This window comes from Sapajus apella, unplaced genomic scaffold (assembly GCF_009761245.1).
Source record: "Sapajus apella isolate SASKATOON/1434 unplaced genomic scaffold, GSC_monkey_1.0 scaffold2, whole genome shotgun sequence".
In the NCBI taxonomy this organism is placed as follows: Eukaryota; Metazoa; Chordata; class Mammalia; order Primates; family Cebidae; genus Sapajus; species Sapajus apella.
The window spans coordinates 54,813,932-54,836,063 of NW_022436942.1; the positions used below are offsets into that span (position 1 = coordinate 54,813,932).

The 22,132-nt window shown below is 35.5% G+C and overlaps 1 protein-coding gene across 4 annotated transcripts in view; it reads right to left on the bottom strand.

Moving 5' to 3' along the window:
- Nucleotides 1-5,854: 5,854 nt before the first annotated feature.
- The window catches only part of CDK17 (cyclin dependent kinase 17), a 118,778-nt gene continuing 102,500 nt past the window's right edge, over nucleotides 5,855-22,132 (bottom strand). Inside the window, exons 11-17 of one of the 4 annotated variants that reach the window (XM_032298592.1) lie at nucleotides 16,399-16,519; nucleotides 14,012-14,109; nucleotides 13,403-13,508; nucleotides 11,300-11,342; nucleotides 10,193-10,283; nucleotides 8,861-8,938; nucleotides 6,601-8,337 (exon numbers count right to left, since the gene is read on the bottom strand). In XM_032298592.1, the coding sequence (XP_032154483.1) occupies nucleotides 8,300-8,337; nucleotides 8,861-8,938; nucleotides 10,193-10,283; nucleotides 11,300-11,342; nucleotides 13,403-13,508; nucleotides 14,012-14,109; nucleotides 16,399-16,519 (575 nt within the window). In that variant the 3' untranslated portion in view covers nucleotides 6,601-8,299. Of the gene's footprint in view, nucleotides 8,939-10,192; nucleotides 10,284-11,299; nucleotides 11,343-13,402; nucleotides 13,509-14,011; nucleotides 14,110-16,398; nucleotides 16,520-22,132 lie in introns of all 4 variants that reach the window. The other 3 variants (XM_032298591.1, XM_032298590.1, XM_032298593.1) reach the window with 3 other exon arrangements.

Consider the following 22,132-nt stretch of genomic DNA (forward strand, 5'->3'; position numbering starts at 1 on the left):
CACAATCTCTTTTCCTTCATGAAGCTTGTGGACTAGTCAGGGGAAATAACGTGTGATCAAGTGTTGCAGAGTTAAGTATGAGAATGCCATTGGGAAGGAAGGCAGTTAAGCAGCAGAGCACATAACCCAGTCTGTAGTGCGGTGTGCAGGGCAGAAAAGGCTTTTTGGAAGAAAAAATTAAATTGATAATGAGTAAGAGGAACAAAGAGAAGAGGGATAGAAGAGCAAGCAGAGGAAAGAGGATGTTTCACAATAAGGTGAGGTGTGAGGAACTCAAAACATTAGTATGGCTGGATTTACCCTCACTGAGAACAAAGCCTCATCATATGAGGTAGTAATATAGACCAGTAACAGAGTCAAAATTGAAAAGGGGGGGAAGGCAGGGAGACTTCTAGATTCCTGAGGAGTAATGATGCAGTGATTAGCTATGATTCTGTAGAAGAGCAAGATGGCAGGATGGGGCCCTCTAAAATAACCTTTTTCAGTGTTTCTGGAATAACAGTGCATGATCATCATCCAAGGATGAGCTACACAGCCTGGAACAGCACCATGTCACCCGTTCACTTGACAACCTCAGCAGCACACATATATGAGGTAGAAAGTAAGACGAAAATGATGCTTAAGACTATTTTGACTGCTAGGATGTGGAATTATTGTCAGTACAGCTGGAGAGTGGCAGTTTCAACTAGCACTGTTCTAGGAAAGACTCACAAGGGTCCCAAGGGAGTCTTGTGTATGTCCCAAGTCTGTATTCCAGACCTCAACCAGAGCCCAGTGGAGCCATCCTTTTGTAAACACACAAGAATGTTGGCAGAGGCTAAGTTTCCCTTACCCTCTGAAAAGTGCTTGCATATCATCCAGAGGGTCACCAGCTACATCTTCATGGTCATCTTTATGATCCAGCCCAGGTATCTGTATCACTACTGCAGCAGGGCTAAGGTGGAAGAGAGCAGCAAGAGCAGCCGTCAGGATTCCTATTCCAGCCTCAGTCTTTCTCTCCCTGTCCCCCTCTCACAGATGCACACCTGCACACCTAGCTTTAGTTTACAGTCTTTGAAGTGCTAATCTTTCAAAAATGGGTTTTCAAATTAGTGGAATTTTCTCACTTCTCTTAGGGGAAACCCATGAATGAAAAGTCCTCCCCATCATCACAGATTGAAATTTTATATTCTCTTCTAATCAAAGTAGCTTTATATTCAGTGGCTTGGTCACCTTCTTTCTGTTGGGTCTAACAGAACATTGGTGACTTTGGTGGTTTTTCTGGGTCAGTGAAGGAAACTGCTTATTGTAATAACTTCAGCCGGGAATGATGACAGCTGAGGGAAACTCCTGCCTATCTGACTAAACCTAAATCTGAATTTAAGATTAGAAAATAATTTCAGGCTGGGCGTGGTGGCTCACATCTGTAATCCCAGCACTTTGGGTGGCAGAGGCAGGTGGATCACCTGAGGTCAGGAGTTCAAGACCAGCCTGGCCAACATACTGAAACCCCATCTGTATTAAAAATACAAGAATCAGCCAGGTGTGGTGACATGCGGCTATAATCCCAGCTACTCAGGAGGCTGACACAGGAGAATCGCTTGAACCCAGGAGGTGGAGGTTGCAACATGCCGAGATTGCGCCACTGTACTCTAGCCTGGGTGACAGAGCAAATTGCCTTCTGAAAAAAAGAAAAGAAAAGAAACAATAGTTTCAACTTTACACTAAACAAGAGGGGAAAATGTACCTTTCTCTTGGGTCTAAAGTAATGCATTAAAAACTTTGGAAATTTCAAGTTTGGAACATAGTAAAGTATGCCAATTCTTCAGCAGCCTGCTTGAGTGCTTGTGTTAACACTTTTAAAATTCAGCTGCAAAATACAAAACTAACACACAAAAATTACTTGTCAATCAAAAAGAATCAATGTAAGAATCTAGATTAGAATATTTAAAAAATAAAACCACTGACATTATAAATAATAAACAACAGGATTTACATTTGGGGATAAATCTTTTAAAATGATATAAAATGAAAATAAAAACATATAGGCAAATAAAGGAAGAACATGAAAATGGTACACTACAACAGCAACAACAACAACAACAAAATAGCTAAATACAAGGCACTATGGAAGAACTGAAGAACAAAAAAGCACATAACACATACAGAAAACAGCTAAATGACAGACCTCATTCCTTATCAGTAATTATTTTAAATGTAAATGTTTTGAAGTCTCCAATTAATGGGCACAGATGGGCAGGGTGGATTTAAAAAATGATCTGTCAATATGCTATCTACAAGAGACTCACTTTAAAAACACAGACACTGTTGTTTTACTTTGAAGAGGCTGAAAATAAAAGAATGGAAAAAGATATTCCAAACAGTAACCAAAAGAGATATGGGGTAGCCATATTTTTTTCAGATAAAATAGACTCAAGTATTAAAAAAAAAATTACAGGAGACAAAGGACATTATATGTTGCTAAAAGGTTCAATCCATCAAGATAGGTAATGATTATAAACACATATGCACCCAGTAACAGAGCCCCCAAATATATGAAGCATACACTCACAGAACTGAAAGGAGAAATACGACAATCCTAGATATCAATACTCCCACCTCAACAATGTACAAAAGAACCAGACAGATTAGGAAAGAAAGGAACTGAACACTACAAACCAATTAGACCCAACAGACAACATACTAAACACTCTACCCAACATCATTTTTCATAGAATGAGACATACTTTCTCAAGTACACATGAAGCACTCTCTAGAACAGACCATATATTAGGCCACAAAACAAGTCTTAATAAATTTTAAAGAATGAAATCATACAAACTATCTTCTCTAACGGAATGAAATTAGAAATCGATAACAGAAATAAAAAGGATTATAAGACACTACTGAAAAAGTTTATGCCAGCAAACTGGATATAAAAGGACAAATTCCTAGAAACACACAAACTACCAAAATTGACAAGAAGAAATTAAAAATCTCAATTACATATAACAAGTAAGGAGACTGTATCATTAATCAAAACCTCTGAACAAAAGGAAAGCCAGGACCAGATCACTTCACTGGTGAATTATACCAACATTTAAGAATTAATACCAATCCTCAAACTATTCCAAAGAACTGAAGAGGAGAGAATACTTCTTAACTCATTCTCTTAAGCCAGCATTACCCTGATACCAAATCCAGACAAAAACACTATAAAAAAAGAAAAACTACAGGTCAAATACCTTACAAATATAGGAAAAAAAAAATCCTCAAAAAAATATTAGCAAACTGAATTCAGCAGCATATTAGAATTATATACCATAACCAAGTGGGATTTATCCAAGGCATGCATATGAAAATCAATATAATACACATCAACAGAATATATAAAACAATATGATCATCTTAATTGATGGAGAAAAAGCATTTGAAGAAAATCCAATATTCTCAAGATAAAAATACTCAAACTAGGAATAGAAGGAAACTTCCTTAACACGTTAAAGGCCATACATAGACACAGCTAATAGCATACTCAATGATGAAAGACTGAAAGCTTTTCCCCTAAGATCAAAACAAGACAAGGACACTCTCCTTCATCACTTCAACATAGTACTGGAAGTCCTAGACACAGCAATTAGGCAAGAGAAAGAAATAAACAGCATCCAAATTAAAAAGGAAGAATTAAAACTTTCATTCCTTGCAGGTAACAAGATCTTATGTGTAAAAAACCCTAAAGACTCCACAGAAAGCTTGATAGCACTAACAATCAAATTTAGCAAAGCTGCAGAATACAAAACCAACACACAAAAATTGCTTGTATTTCTATACACCAGCAATGAAAAAAATCTAAAAAGAAATTAAGAAAATAATTCCATCTACAATAACGTCAAAAATATAAGATGCTTAGGAATAAATTTAATTAAAAAGGCAAAAGACTTATATACTGAAAACTACAAAATTTTGCTGAAATTAAAGATGGCCTAACAAAATGGAAAGACATCTTGTGTTCATGGATTGGAAGATTTAATACTGTTAGATTATAATAAAAAAGTGATCTACAGATTCTAATTTAATGCAATCCCTCTATCATAATCCCAATGATGTTTTGTTGTTGTTGTTGTAGAAACAGAAAATTTCATGCTAAAATTCATATAGAATTTCAAGAGACTAAATAGCTACAACAATCTTGAAAAAGAATAAAGTTGGAAGACTCACATTTCCTGATTTCAAAACGTTCTAAAGACGGTCATCAAAAATTGTGCTACAACTCTTATAGCTAGGACATACAGGCTAATGGAATAAAACTGAAAGCCCACATATAAACTTCATGTCTGTGGTCAACTGATTTCTGACAAAAGTGCCGAGACCATTCAATGGGGGAAAGGACAGTCTTTTCAACAAATGGTGCTGGAAAAAAACTGATATTCACATGTAAAAGAATGAAGTTGGACCCTTACTTTATACCACATATAAAAATTTAAATGGACCAATGCTCTAAATATGACAGCTAAAAATATAATAAACTCTTAAAGGAAAAGAGCAAATATTTATGACCTTTAAAACCTGACAATACTTTCTTAAATATGACACCAAAAGCACAGGCAACAAAAAAGAGAGAAACTAGATGTTGTTAAATTAAAAGCTTTTGGCCAGCGCAGTAGCTCATGCCTGTAATCCCAGCACTTTTAGAGGCTGAAGCAAGTGGATCACGAGGTCAGGAATTCGAGAACGGCCTGGCCAACATGGTGAAACCCCCGTCTCTACTACAACTATAAAAATTAGCCAGGCATGGTGGTGGTACCTGCCTGTAATCCTAGCTACTCGGGAGGCTGAGGCAGGAGAAATCACTTGAACCCAGGAGGCAGAGGTTGCTGTGAGCTGAGATCACACCATTGCACTCCAGCCTGGACAACAGAGCAAGACTGTTTCTCGAAAATAAAATATAAAAACTTTTGTGCAACAAAATGACACCATAAGAAAGTGAAAAGACAACCCAAAGAACGGGAGAAAATAATTACAAATCAAATACCTCATCAGGGTGTAACAGACAAAATACATAAAGAGCTCTTACAACTCAAATGACAAAAAGACAACCCTATTTTTAAAATGGACAAAGTACTTCAATAAGCCTTTGGATAAAGGTTTATCCAAAGCAAATAAACAAATGGCCAAAAAAGTATGAAATGATGCTCCACATCACTAATTAGATAAATGCAAATCAAAACTACAGTGAAATACCATTTCAACCTACTAGAATGAATATAATAAAAAAGAAGAAAATAAGTACTGGCAAGGATGAGGAGAAACTGGAACCCTCATGCATTACTACTACAAATATCAAATAGTACTGCCACTGTGGAAAACATCCTGGCAGTCCCTCAAACAGTCAAACATAGAATTATCATATGACCCAGCAATTCCACTCCTAGGTGTATATATTCCCCGAATAATTAAGAACATGGACTCAAACAGATACTTATACCCCAAAGTTCACACAGCATTATTCACAAAAGCTAAAAGGTGGGAAATCTTAGTGTCCATCAACAGATAAATCAATAAACCAAATGTGTACAATCATAATAGAATATTCAGTCATAAGAAATGAAGTTATGATACATCTTAAACATGGATGAACTGTGAACATTATGCTGAATAATTCAGACACAAAAGGACAAATATGGTAGGACTCCACTTATTTGAAATACCAAGAATAGCCAAATTCACAGATTAGAGGTTACCAGGGGCTGGGGGAAGGGGGAAATGGTTCAGAGCTTCTGTTTGGTGTGACGAAAAATTTTAGAAGTAGATAGTGGTAACTGTTATACAACTTTGTGGCTGTAATTATGCCACTGAATTGCACACATACAAATAATTACAATGCCAAATTTTATGATATATACATATCTTAACACATTTTTTAAAAGTAAAGATTAAAAACAACCCACATAAACTGTCCCGAGTCCAAAAGATAGGTTATTATGTTAACAAGTAGTTTTTCAAATGAAAGTTGATAAAGCATTTGACAGAATGCAGCTACTCCACATACCTTGAATGACATAGCCAACGTGTGTTCATAGTACCACTTGGAAAAAAAAAACATAAAAGGCATCTTCTCTTACCTTTAAGAATCTTATCAGTTTAAGAGGAATCATAAGTATTCAAAGTTCCAAGTTTTGGAGTTTCAATTACCTTCAATGCAATGTTTTCAGGATCTGAATGATGCTCAAGTAACAAAAATAAAACAAAAAAACAAACACTTGTTTGCTTACCAAATTCCTTAAGGAAGAAATATCCCTAGGAATTCCTAGGAAGAAACATTTTATGTAACAAATGGATATATATTTTCACCTTTTATATGCAAGAATTAAGCCTATGGAAAATTATATGTCAAATTTGCAACAAATCAAATATACATGAAATGACAAATTTGATACTTTAAAATTGAGAGTGCTATTAAAAAAACAGCAGAAATTATTAAGCAAATGATTGGCACAAACAGAAAGCAGTTATCACCTCTAGCGAAGTGAAACTTCATTATCTTAAAAATGACCCATAAAAGAAAAGGACCCCACTCGACACCACCTTCATCCCAAAGAAAGAACTGTGACTCAATAAAACCACATTTTAACAACATGGAGATTTTGTTATTATAAATTTCAAAACAAAATGAAGGAATTTCCACATATTTATAACCTTCAAAGAACAATATTGATACATGTCTGTCAGTTAGAAAGAACAGCAGTTTGTTAGGCTACAAGGTTTAACATAAAACCAATTTACAAATGTGAAAAGGAGTAGTGGTCCAATATTCACCATTACACATGATCTGTTTCTTCCAAAAAAAGTTTTTTTTAAATTAAAATTTCAGTATCATGAAATCTGAAAATAACACTCCAAACATGCCACAATCACTATTCACAAATAAAGTTAAAATGAAATATACAAAAATCCACTTAATACTGTTAAATAACAATAAACTACAAGATGTCCCGAACAGAAATGGTAGGACCCCTGAATGTTTTACAGTGAATTTCAGGAAAAGAAATTAAGTTATGACTATTTTCATGATATATAAGGCAAAAATTTACACGACCATTTCAAAATATACCAATTAAGATTTATAGTTTGTAAGATGCACTACACAAATAGTCCTTAAAAGTGAACACAAATGCTTAAAATACTGTTACCAACACCAAAGTGTGTTTATGATGTTCAAAGAGATGCATAATTAAAACTAATATTTAGTATCTCTGGTAAACAGTAATACCCACAATAATTTAAAGCAATCCTGTAAGTTCTCATTTGTCTTATTTGTAATTTATCATGGCTCATTTCAAAGACATATTACAGCTTTAAGCTGATTCCAAGTGAATGTTACTGAAACACACAGCCCCCAAATGAAAGAAATTGTTCCCCAATGAAGTATCACCCTTTCTAATAAAATAAATGTATTTGAAACAAAGCAAGATCTTTCATGTTTGCAAGACCTTTCATGTTTGAATGGACTTCTATGGTTAAGTTTTAACTAAATTTAAAGCACAATGTAAAACAGGTAAGTGTATTAGTATACAGATATCCAGTAATATGCAGTAGACATTTCTAAAACGAGGAACGGGCAAAAAAATAAATAATTTTGGAGCTTTAATTTGTTGGTATCTAATGTGAGATCCTCAAAATGTCAGGTATTCACTTGCTTGAATCAACTTCTGCATCACATGCTTATCTAAACATAATGTGCTTGTCAATCTCTTAGCTACTCTATTTGCCAATATTCACTAAGAAATTATATAGCATAAACTTAAAGTGTTCAAGATGGCTCACTTATTTTACTGTTAAGCAAAGCTAAATTTACATTCCAGGAAACACTGCAGTTTAATTTTAATAAACAAACAAAAAATGCAGCAGTAAAACAATTTGTGAGGAGAAACAGATGCATTCACATATAATAAAGCCACTGCAACTTCAGGCATTCAATTGTTGTGTTAAATAAACAGACAGTAGTTATTTAGCAGCAATGATTCCGCAATAAATAATGCACTGTGTTTCTCAGTCCTGCACAAAAATTGCAGCTACAGTTACATCAACCTACTGGCTCTAATGGCAGAGAAGACCTTAAAACCGACTGTACAAAAAATTGTCACACTGTGACAACAAATATAAAAACAATCTGTAGGTCTGAAATAAAAGACTCCACTGTGAAGGGACAGTGTAGACAAACGGAGATTCCAAGTCCACCAAAAGAAACAGTTGCCTTCAGATCTGAGTCCTTGATTGGTAAGAAAGGCTGGGGGCTGGGCTTGAAATCATGTTATCAGACTTAAAAGAGCATGCTCTGTCTTCTGTTCTTCCCATGTCCTAAAATATAAAGTCATTTTATGAGGCAGTTCAAGGTTCAGCTTTATCCCACACAGTTATTTGGTGACTAGGAAGCTAATGTTCCCACCAGCAAAAGCTAATATTCCAGGGTAAGAGTGATCAGCACTGTCTTAACTGACCCTTCTGTTGATGGGGTTAGTCTACAGCTTCTATGCTTCGAAGTGATGAACCTGATGACTAGGGAAGCACAAGATGTGTCTTCTGCCTCAGGTACCAGGGATGGCGTGTGCAGTGATAAAGCCAGGTCACTTGTAAGTCTTTATGCCATCTGTAGCTTTCAGGATCCCTGACTTGACTGAGTCAGATTTTTCTCTGAAGATTTACTGAGCTGCCCACATCATACAGAAAAGTAAGTACGTGCAATGTTAAACATACACAGTTGTGGAATGCACTGTACATTGGTTTTTACATCAATAATTTTACTGATCAATTTATAAACCAAAAGCTTGGTTCCAAGCAAAAATTCATGATCGACACGTGAAATGGTTTATGACAAACACACCTGTCTCTGGATAAGAAGAATTTCGAAAACCCGGATCCTTTTGCAACTGAATCTCTTTCAAACTGAATATTGATACACCTAAAATGCATAGACAAAAATTATTAGGTGAAGGTCTAACATTATTAAAACAAACACAAACTATCAACAAATGTTTATAAGGCATATACTGATTCAATACGAAACCATTTTACAAGGTGATATCCCTGCTAAAATTTTTCCTTTTTGTCCCAATGTGTTGAGGAGAAAGCCAAATAAATGAGGTAATCAACCTTCAGAACCTTTCTTCTCCCAACTCTGTGTTAGAGCACGCTGTGAGCAGGTTTCTCCGAGGAGAATATACACTGTCTGTTCCAGGACTTTCTGGGGTTGGGAGACCCAGTTAAAATATATTATCACACTAGGTATTAATTCTCTCTGTCCTTTATCTCTGTCTCCTTAGATGACATGAAGGTATCAGGCCCTCAAGTTATCTTCAGAATTTTAGCGACAAACAAGGAAAAGGTTTGTATAATCATAACTGCCTACCTCAAAGTGAAACTTGATATTAAAAATGAAATACAAATATATTTTTGAAAAAACCTGTAATTCATCTCTTTCATATCTAATCTCTGTCAGAGAGGTATTCTTTCATTTAAGCCTATCCAGTAAAGTTGAAGTGAAAAGTATTAAGGATTTTTTATTTCAATTAGCTTTGTCACTGACTGCTACATAAGCCTCAATGAATCAATATTGCCTAATAAATGAGAATGGGAAATTTGAAAGTTTTTGGCAGCTTAGTTCCCAAATATTCTTCTAATTCCCCAGTCTCCTTACTTTAAAGTAAAATACCGTGATAATCTAAAAATAAAATGATACGAGTAAAATCAACGTTACTCAAGCATGGGAAATTTGCTATTTCAGTGACTCTGCCAATACACTCATCCATGGGGATGAGTGACCACAATAAAGGAAAATGATCTTTGTATCTTAAAAAACATATTTTCACAAGAAAACACTTTATGTTTCAGTTGTGTTTCATTAGTTTTTGCTTGAAATACACTTTTAACAACTCTAAATCAAAGCTAGATTGGGCCTAGGGACAATGCTTGTCATCAGATGGCATATTCCAACTAAAATCCAATAAGATTAATGATCCATAACTAGTGTTACAAGAAATAACTAAATCACACGGAAATAAGACACACACCTCCCTTCAAGAAATTCTGATTTAACTACAGAAAAGTCTAAAATCTTAGGCTTATAAATCAATAACTGTCTTCCCCGATCTTCCCCAGTCCCTAACCCTGGACAAATAAAAATAAAGGGGGAGAGACACTTTAGGATTTCTCTTACTTTCTGGTAAAGCATGTATTCTTGGTCCCAGACTTCGAAAGTACACATGTTTCATGGCCTCTTCTGCTGAAACCCTTTTCTTAGATTCATACTGTGAAAAAGCAAAGAACTGCCTTATTAGCTTTTTCTCTAATTACTGTAAAAAGTAGGAGATGGTCAAATTACCATTTATAACTACTTTTTAAAAATCTTGATTATTTAATATACTAATATACTATTTTTCAAGTAATGATTTGGAATACTCCAGTTATCCTCTAATTTGATTTATTGTTGAGATTGTGTAATAATATCTCAGTTCTACATTTCTAAGATAAGGCTGGATCTTAAATAAAAATTTATATTACTTGTATTTTCTGAAGTGAAGAAAAATTAAAATATCTGACCTGTGTTGTTACTTTTCTTTATGAACACCAAATGACTGGTGGACATATATCCAGTAACTTTATGGCAGCCATTCTTAATTAGCTATCCAATACTCATTTCTCTTTTTTCTTTGATAATACAGCTAGGTTTATTCAGGGTGTCCATCAACTTTGATAGATGAATCATGAATCATAACTGCTCTAAATTTAGACTAATTATGACAATCCTGCTCCCCAATCCTAGTCTCTCCTACAATTAATGTTCTGGCCAATGAGACTTGGAAAGAAACCTCATAGGGGTTTTTGTAAAGCTTTTGCTTCCAAATTGCAAGAGGACTAATGTGGCTGGTACTACCCTTATTGTCACCTCTTATTCCTGCTTTGGAGAGAAATAAGAATAGTATTTGGAGGCAGAGCATCCTCCAAAGGCTGTAGGTGTAAGGAAAAGGGAACATAAGAAAGCATAAATTGCAGAGAATGTGGCCTTGACATGGTTGATTAATGCCAGTAACCAACTACCTTAGACTGTTTTATGTGACAAGAGACCCAGACATATTAGCAGAAACCAACCATGTTTTTTTTTTTTTTTTTTTTTTTTTTTTTTTTTTTTAACTTAAACACGTGCATTAAGCCGAAATAATTTTGTCATTAACAATACTGAGGGAAGTACTACTGACCCCATTCTACAGATGAGGAAGCTGAAGCTTAACTACCTATTTAACAATTACAATAAGATCTGACTTACCTGAAGAAATTTTGTTATCAACTCAATTCCTTCAGAATCTAACCTAGAAACAACAAAGAATAAGTAAAAATTTATTCTCTCTTAGCTGGTAAAACTTTTCAGATAAAACTATTTTCTAAGTGTTTTAATCTGCTAAATTTAAGTGCCCTAAACTAGTCACTCTTGTTGCCTTCAAATAGACTCAAATTTCTTTTAGTCTTAAAAGACTGGCCTTGCTATTTAAGAATAAGCCATAAATAACTTGGCTTCGATTCAAATTTTCAATAGCCAAGAACAAATTATTAAAATTATAGAATTTTTTAAAAATCACCATGCTGTCTCAAAGTTAACTTATAGTATTAAGAAAGTTTAAATATTGTATTACTTTTCACAGTGCTTCACTGAAGGCAAGTATAAAAGAGCATCATTTTCCTATTACACAGGTGAAAACATAGAGACAAGTGACCCCAAAATGTATGACAGTTGTTCAAGAAAAACACAGAAATGAGCTATTCAACAAATGTTTACAGAGTAGTCTGCTCAGTAACGGGTATTAGAAGGTATTAAGTTCAATTTAAATATGATACATAACTTCATAAAACTTCATCAATACTAAAGATGAAATTAGTCTAACTAGGGGTGGTAAGGTTAGGGATTATCTTTTTTTTTTTTTTTGAGACAGAGTTTCGTTCTTATTGCCCAGGCTGGAGTGTAATGGTGCAAATCTCTGCCTCCCAGGTTCAAGCAATTCTCCTGGCCTCTCAAGTAGCTAGGATTACAGGCATGTGCTACTACGCCTAATTTTGTATTTTTAGTAGAGACAGGCTCCATGTTGATCGGGCTGGTGCTGAACTCCTGACCTCAGGTGATCCGCCTGCCTTGGCCTCCCAAAATGCTGAGATTATAGGTGTGAGCCACCACGCCCAGCCTAGGATTATCTTAATGGAATAATCTCTTGATCAGAAATAACAGGTTCTATCTTACACTGCCTTTCACTGGTAAAAGTACAATTGTGAATAACGAAATATTTTCTTCCAAGTGCTCTCAAGGGGATCCTGTGAATGATGCAGTCTATACATTCTATGTAGTTTGCCATTCTAGCACGTATCCAGAGTTCCCTGGGCACAGACAAACTAGGTGCTACAGTCATGGAGACTGCTTCAAAGAAAGGCTTCAACCTTCTACACTGAACAGTACCAAAAGCAAGCAATAATTAAAGGACAGAAATAGAATTTCTGCTACTTGGGAGAGACACGCAAAAAAAAAAACACAGCACATATTATTATTCTTCCTAAGAAAATCTAGTCAGAATGGTATTAGTTGCTATAGTAACAGTAAGAGTACCAACTCACATGAATACTTTAAAAATATTTTTGGTGTCATAATTATTTTGCTGTTCCTTCCCTAACTTGAAAATAAAAGAAAGCAGAACAAGTGTCTTATGCTGTGAGCCATGTGAATGGCTTTGGGTTAAAACAGATGATGGCCTTATTTGGTATCTTGGTGACTTTCAAATGTTTTTTGGCGGGAGGGAGAGATGGAAAATGTAGTTACAGGGGTTATTCTATGTTATCTCCTGAAAATGTAATACATTCCACAAGTAAAAATGTTCTGACTCAAATTTTATTTGGAGTCTTGGGTTGGTCTGGGGATAGGTCTAAGAAGAAACTTAAATGAATGGCTGACATTTAGATGCTACATTTTGCTAAGGAATCAAACAGAGTTTATATTCTTCAAATATGAATTACATCATTAACACTGGCCAAAATACTGCTAGGTTACCTTGTGTTACAGAGTCAAGATTTTACTAACATAACCCTTTCTTAAGTTTTTGTAAGTAAATACAGAATAATTCTGTAGAAAGCAAAATAGAAATTTCATCATAATCTTTGTGGTACAGACTAAAGCATTCGTTAATCAATGTGTTTTTTCTGGGAAAAGGAATATCTACATAAACTCCAGAATTCTAATACATATGCAGTTCTAAATTAAATTCGATCCTAAAATATGTAAAGGATTGTGTGTATTATACATTTTTTCCTGAATCTTTACTGTGGCTAATTCTTCAAAAGACTGAAAAGAATCATGTGAGTGTTCCCCCTTTTACATAAGAAAAAAAAATACCTGGGTGCATGGTTAATTAGAGGCTGTGGTTTATATTTTGGAAAGTTGTAGTTCTTGAACTCCTCATTTGAAGAAATACCTGGCCAAGTTTCCTGAGATGGAGTTCCTGAATTTTTTAAAAAATTAAATATATTTATAAATACATATAAAATTTATATATAAATTATACATGCATATATATAACAAAGTGTCTTAGAGAACAATTTACAATTACTAGCTGACTTAACTATTTCAGCTGCAATTGAAATGATAGATATAAACGTACATGGACTTTTTGTTTGGACTTTGCAATGATACTGTAAAAGGGATGCCTGGCCCTTTTTCTATCCAACTGATACCACCAAAGTTAGCAATATTCCATAAAAATATGATGACACCCAATTTTCCATAATAATTATACTGTTTTTCCATAAAATCTTTATTGCAAAGATAAAACTTAGATGAAGTTACTTAGAAGGATCTTCATAGTGTCCATTCTAATTCTTCTAAGTAACATCTATTTATGTTAGAATCAGTATCAAATTTTAAAATACATATTTTAGAGATACAGTCTTATCAAGCTAGTCAATTGCGGGTGCAAAATCACTGGGAAAAGATTTCTCCTGTTACCTAGCAGTCGGAAAATTAAGTGCAGTTCATCTTCCACAGTTGATCCTGGAAATAAAGGTCTTCCAGAAGCCATTTCAAAGAAAATGCAACCAACACCCCTTTAAAATAGATTATGAAAAAAATTGAGCAATTCATTTACATATTATGAAGCACAAGAATCTTTCCCTTAAAATTGTCTCTCTGGGGAATTTTGCACTAGCCTGTTGAAAAATCTCCTGAAGAGATATTTTAGATCTAACTAATTTGCTCATATTTACCCTGTTCTCAATTTCTGTGTTGCTATATCTGTTTTTCCCACTTAAAATATCCAGCTCTCCTTTGCATAATCCTTGAAGAATAACACTAACAATAGCTAACAGTGACTGAAGGTATACCATGTGTTAGAAATGGTTTTTTTAAGTATATCAATTATCTCATTGAATCCCTATATTAGCAATAGTGTAGACCATGGATTGAAAGTAATGAGAAAGGAAGGGGGAAAAACAACGGAAGAGATATAATGGTCTTCTAGCAGATAACAGTGACCTAAGCTGGGCAGGAGAAATGGAGAGAAGCAAATGATTCCAGATGTTTTGATGCAGGAAGCAGAAATAGAACATGTTGGTACAGGTTGGTGTGTGCAAGAGAAGGAAAGGAAATGGATGGTGGTTCAAAGAATATTGTCATCTAGGAACTTGTGAACATACATAATTTAAGACACAATCCTTCCATTAAAGGGCTCGTAATCTAGTAACTGTATATAAAAGTTGATTTTATATATTAAAAGTTATACAGAAAGTAAAATGATACAGTTGCTATGAAAAACAGTATGGTCGTTCCTTAAAAGCTTAAAAATAGAATTACTATGTGATCCAGCAATTCCACTCTTAGGTATATATCTAAAAGAACTGAAATCAAGCCAATACAGGAGGACTGCTTGAGCCCAGGAGTTTAAGACCAGCCTGGACAACATGGCAAGACAATGTTTCTTAAATAGAAAAAGAGAGAGAGAGAATTGAAAGCAGGGTCTTGAAAAGATATTTGTATACCCAAGTGCACAGCAGCATTATGGACAAATGGGTAACAGAAGGTGGAGTATATATTTAATGGAGTATTTTTGGCCTTAAAAAGGAAGGAAATTCTGGCACATGTTACACGTGAATGAACCTTAAAGACATGCCAAATGAAATAAGCCAGTAACGAAAGGACACATACTGCATGATTCTACTACTGAGTGGTACTTAGAACAGTCAAATTCATAGAGACAGACAGTATTACAGAATAGTGGTTACCAGAAACTGGAGGTGGGGGAGGGGAATAAGAGAAGTTGGTAAATAGGTACAGAGTTTTGGTTTTGCAAGATGAAAAAGATTCTAGAGGTGGACAGTGGTGATGGCTGCACGACAATATAAATGTACCTAATGTCTCACTACTGTACACTTAAATTGGTTAAAATGATAAATTGTATGAGTATTTTACCACAATATCAAAAATTAATTTTTAAAAGTTATATGAAACATTTTATATAATTGTTCAAGACAACAGAAAAAGGTATATGACTTATTACATGAAGAACATGGAAAATAAATGCAACCACAGTTCAGAGGAAGGAACTGCCACCACAGCCTAGAGTATATTCAGGAAAGATTTTTGAAAAGCTGCGTTTTGAACGTTACTAGGATCAGCCCGAGTTTGAGGGCCAGAGTGGACATTCCAGATGGGTGGACTGGTATGAACCCCAAGAGCAAAGTCCACGTTATTCCTGAGGTATAGTGAGTATGCCATTTTGTTAAAAGGGAGCATTTGTGTTGAGAAACAGTCTGAAATAATTTGAAAAAAGTAGTTTACAGACATCTTATGTTAAGTAGCAGATTGAGGAATTAATTGCATCTTTGATAGGTAATAAGGGGGTGGCAATAACGGTGTTTGAGAAGAGTGTCATGACTGAAGTGGTGTGTGACAAAGATGACTACAATATTTTAATTATTACTTTTAGTTCAAATTAAGGCAGGAAGATTTTGGTGAATATTAAATGATGATAAAATAATAATTTTGTTTTTTAAATTACTATGTATTAGATACTCTTCTGAGTGTCTCATATAGCACTCTTCTGAGTGTTCATTCAGTCTCAATATCACCTACAAAACTTCAAAGTAGGTACTGTTACTATTCCCATTTCCTTAAATGAGGAAACTGAGGCAAAGGCCAATAATTTGAATAAAGTTAATATATAGTTCTAGATGACAGAATTGGTATTTAAACCTAGGTAATAACTCATTAATCACTATTTATATTATGGCTCTTCAAAATAATACCTCCTTAAAAGTTAAATACTTATCAATACACCCTGCAATAACAGCTACATTCGTTTAAAATTATAAATGTCAGTGACATCTATGTATATTTACCACATGTCAATCTGTGTTGAGTACTCTGAGGAACCGAGAAGCACATCAGGTGGCCGGTACCATAGTGTGACAACTTCATTTGAGTAGGTCTTTGTGGGAACCGACTTGGCTCGGGCTAGTCCTTCATGGGGAAAATAAAAGAAAGGGTTAAGAAAAAGCTGTAATGGAAATGGATCTCTCAGCCCCTATCCTCACCATGACTCTATTCAAAGGCATGCCTGAGATGGCTAATTCATAGCTTCTTGAAGCTTCAATATTAGCTTTATGAATTTGTTGTGTGTGTGGCTCTGAGTCGGCAAATCCTTACGCAGTTGAATTAAATAAGAATTAATTCCACAACCATGCTTACTTTTATGTTTGAATACACCTAGTACAATATTCTGGGTTAATCTAAATTATCTTTATTTATATGTTTGAATACACCTGGTGCAGTATTCTGGGTTGATCTAAACTCAAGATGTTTTCCTTTCGTCCATGAATCGTGATGCCAAAATTATTTCCCAACTGCAATTAAATTAATCCAAAATAGGTCCATGACACTGGCAGACAATTTTACTTCTAACAGCTATGAGCTTTTGTCACCTTTTAACCTAATTCCAACTTTCATTTGTCAAACCACTTCTTATAAAAAACTCTGAAGTTATTGGTCCATAATCTTATTGAGATTTACTGACCATTTCTTTGCAAAAATCGACTTTTTCCTTGGAATAAAATTACAATGTTGTTCTGTACTCTCTTTTTAAGTTTTAAGTTACATGGATGATTCTGGAGTAAGATTTCAGTGCCCTTAAATATTATTAATTGCTGTTCAAGTCAGGGGTGCCCAATCTTTTGGCTTCCCTATGCTACAATGGAAGAGGAACTATCTTAAGCCAAACATGAAATAACACTACCACTAACAACAACTGATGACCTTAAAAAAAAAAAAATCGCAAAAAAAAAATCTCATGTTTTAAGAAAGTTTACAAATTTCTGTTGGGCTGCATTCAAAGCCATCTTGGGCCACATGTGACCCATGGGCCCTGGGTTGGACAAGCTTGCTGTAAATGATGTAAAACATTTGCTATTCCTTTGCTAATTTAATATGGAATCCATTGACTATCCAGAAATAAAGGCTAGAGTTTACAATTTTATCTCAAGTCACTAGTGTGAGAGAGCTATTATTACTGCTAAGCCTCTAAATCTGAAGAAGCAACTTAAAAAATATCTGGAAAATTCTAACTTATTTTGCCACAAACAAGGAAGAATTTATTTTTTCAGCTAAAACTGCAGTTATATATAACTTTGTATATCTGATTTAAATATCAAATAAGAAAAATGTCATAAAATAATTCAATGCTTTATTTTGCTGATGTCAGAAATTTAAATAATTAGGCAAGACTCAGACTATCTTAGTTCAGTGAAAGGGTGAAAGGGTGTAACTGGAACAATGTTGACATTATTTTATTTGGTTACAAGTTTTACTCTAGCATCTCAACTTGGTGAAGTCAAACAAATTATTTTCCAACCAATTCTGGTAATTAATTAATAAGATGGAGGTAGCTTTCTGACCTCTCTTCTTGATATTAAAAAAAAAAAAACAAGAATAAAGACAGAGTTGAATATACTATCTCATGGAATAATCAGAATTTCCTGTTGCCCTGTGGGTAGTAGATAAAATGTGCCTGGCTTGCTCTGTAGAGGTTAGAACCAAAATTGAAAGCACTCAGAGTAACTCCTGATAAAAGTAGGTCTTTTTTTTCTTCTTTTTTGAGATAGGGTCTTGCTCTGTCACCCAGGCTAGAATGCAGTGGCTTGATTATGGCTCACTTAAGCCTCAACCTCCCAGGCTCAACTGATCCTCCCATCTCAGCCTCCCAAGTGGTTGGGACTAGAGGTATGTATCACCAAGCCTGGCTAATTTTTAGATTTTTTGTAGAGGCAGGTTTTTACCATATTGCCCAGACTAGTCTTGAACTCCTAAGCTCAAGCAATTTGTAATCCCAAAGTGCTGGGATTACAGGTGTTGGCCATCACACCCAGCCAAAGGTAGATCTTTGAGAGTCCCTGACATTCCTTTTGCATTTCTCTTTTTTTGAGACAGAGTCTTGCTCTGTCATACAGTAGCGTGATCTTGGCTCACTGCAACCTCTGCCTCCCAGGTTCAAGCAATTCTCCTGCCTCAGCCTCCCGAGTAGCTGGGATTACAGGTACCCACCACAACACCCACTATTTTTTTGTATTTTTAGTAGACACGGGGGTTTCACCATGTTGGTCAGGCTGGTATCAAACTCCTGACCTCATGTGATCCACCTGCCTCGGCCTCCCAAAGTATTTCTAATATCCAAGTGTGGTTTCTCTTCACTGCCATCCATTTTGGGATTGGGACTAAAGAGCATTAAATGCAGCTTGGCTAAGAAAGAGAAGAAGGAGGAAAGAGAAAGACAGGATGAAAAGGGATAGTGGCTAGGGGAAGTAAAGAGAAAAAAAAAAAGAGAGAGAGTAACAATTATTACAAGGGAAATAACATAAGCTGTGCCCAAGAAGAGACTTTATGAAAGCATAGGCAAATAGCTTATAATTTATTGTTCAAACACAGGTGACCCATACATTTCCTTTTTAAGGAAGGAAATGCAAAAAGCAATTTACCCTTCAAATGGCAAAGTATTAAATGAGCAAAAGTATAGGAACGTCCAGAACAAATTCACTATTTAGTAACAGTGAACAGTTAATACTTAAAACACTCGTCTTCATCAAATTTAATGAAATACTCCAAACATAAAACTACCACAATCAAGGCTGGGTGTGGTGACTCACACCTGTAATTCCAGCATTTTGGGAAGGCAAGGCAGGTGGATTGCTAAAGGCCAGGAGTTCGAGACCAGCCTGGCCAACATGGAGAAACCCAGTTCACCATCACTACTAAAAATACAAAAATTAGCTGGGTGTGGTGGGCACCACTGTAATCCTAGCTATTTGGGAGGCTGAGCCACCAGAATCGCTTTAACCCAGAAGGCAAAGGCTGCAGTGAGCTGAGATTGCACCACTGCACTCCATCCTGGGTGAAAGAGCAAGAATCAGTCTCAAAACAAACAAACAAACAAACAAACAAAAAACTACCATAATCACTTGTGAAAATTTATAAATTCTAGTTATGGAAAACTGCATGGGTTTTTAAAAACTAAGTTCTCTAAGAGTATTCAAACTCTCAGAATGTGGAATACAAAAAATTGAAAGCTACTCTACAAAGTTCCTTCAATATGAAAAAGTTTACTTTCTAAAAGCAAAAAGAACATTTCATTTTACTTTCAATTCCTTAAAACCAGATTAGCTAAAGAGGTATAGATAAATAGCTCCAATTAAATTATTGAGCATGTAACAAAAACAAAGTAGGCCGGGCACGGTGGCTCATGCCTGTAATCCCAGCACTTTGGGAGGCTGGGACAGGCGGATCACCTGAGGTCGGGAGTTTGAGACCAGCCTGACCAACATGGAAACTCTGTCTCTACTAAAAATACAAAATCAGCCAGGCATGGTGGTGCAGACCTGTAACCCCAGCTACTCAGGAGGCTGAGACAGGAGAATTGCTTAAACACCAGAGGCAGAGGTTTCGGTGAGCCAAGACCACTCCAGCCTGGGCAACAGGAGTGAAACTCTGTCTCAAAATAAAAATAATAAATAAATATATACATACATACAGAGTCATGATGGCAGGTATATTAAGGGAACTCCTTTCAGTAGTTGCTTCTAAACTCTTTGCTCTCATGACCCATTTTATACTCTTGAAAATTATCAAAGACTTAAAGAGCTTTTATTTATGTAATTATATTTACTGATATTTGCCACATTAGAAATTAAAACTCAGAAATTTTTAAAATATTATTTTCTCTTTAAAAACACCACCCACTATATGTACCATGAATGGCATTTTTATTAAAAAAAAAAAAAATTTTTTTAAATAAAAACAAAACCTAGTAAGAAGAATGGACTTCTTTTACATTTCTGTAAATTTCTTTAAGTCTATGGGGTCTTGCTGTGTTGCCCAGGCTGGTCTTAAAACTCCTAGCTTCAAGTGTTCCTCCACTTCAGCCTCATAAGGGCTGAGATTATACCTGTGAGCTGCTGTGTCTGGCCTAAAGTCTATTTTAACAGATGACACCTGGTTGCGGGGCACACCTGTAATCCCAAAACTTTGGGAAGCCAAGGCAGGCAGATTACCTGAGGTCAGGAATTCAAGGCCAGCCTGGCCAACATGGCAAAGTCCCATCTCTACTAAAAATACATAAATTTAGCCCCGTGTGGTGGCAGGCACTTGTAGTCCTAGCTACTTGGGAGGTTGAAGCTGGAGAATCGCTTGAACCTGGCAGGTGGAGGGTGCAGTGAGCCAAAACTTCACCACTGCACTCCAGCCTGGGCAACAAGAGCAAAACTCGATCTCCAAAAAAAAAAAAACACACAAAGAAACAATAGATGACACCTGGATTCCACTTTTTTCATTCAATCTGTTGTAGTATGTTGCTTTGATACATATCACAGTATGTATCACAATAGATCAAATATACGTATCACAACATACATATATGAAGGAAATCAGATCTCACATAGATATGACATTGAAAGGAGGAAGAGCATTTTAATAGCCTTTTCTGATAATTGTAAATAGTCTTCGATACTACATCAGAACTAGGAAGTGGTGGTTTCTTGAAAACTATGTGGTAACAGAAATTTTATCAATAAACCTCTCATACTTTGTTGCACTAAAATTCACTGATCCATCTTGTACTTTAAACGGATTTTCATCCATGCAAGATTCTGTAATATCATGCATTAGCCATTTGGAAAACACTGATTCCCCGAGTTATACATTCCAAATGTTTTTACACTTTTTCAGCATATCGAAAAACTGTGTTAAAATCACCATCGATCTCATCAGAAAAGTCCCTAAATATTGAAAAGCCATCAAAGCAGATCCAAATTTCCAATTTTATTATGGGCAAGAAATACTGTCAGTTATTTTCCTTGAAATGGTAGGCTTCCTTCATTCACATTTTCAGGAAAATGTCTGCCAAATTACCTAAATCTGAATAACAATAGTTTGTCAGTCATTTAACTATAAATGGTGTCCCTTCAAATAACAGGGCTAGTTCAATATACACTCAAATAATCACGAAAGCACTTTTCCTTGAGGCAACACACTATTTCTGCACGCAGCAAATGCATTTTATGTTGACTTCCCATTTTATCACATAAAATATTAGAAATGTAGTCAAGGATGGAAATTAAATACAATTAATAAATTTTATTGCTTCATCATGCACCTTTTTAAGTGTAACTGAGTTTTCCCTTTAAGTGTAGTGGTAAAGAATACAATGATGGCCCAGGCACGGTGGCTAACGCCTGTAATCCCAGCACTTTGGGAGGCCAAAGCAGGTGAACCACCTGAGGTCAGGAGTTTGAGACCAGCCTGACCATCATAGTGGTCAGGCTAAAAACACAAAATTTGCCAGGCATGGTGGCACATGTTTGTAATCCCAGCTACTTGGGAGGGCTGAGGCAGGATAAATCACTTGAACCTGGGAGGCAGAAGTTGCAGTGAGCTAAGATTGCATCATTGTACTCCAGCCTGGGCTTCTAGAGCAAGACTCCATCTCAAAAAGAAAAGAAAGAAAGAGAAAGAAAGAGAAAGAGAGAGAAAGAGAAAGAGAGAGAAAGAGAGAGAAAGAGAGAGAGAGAGAGAGAGAGAGAGAGAGAGAGA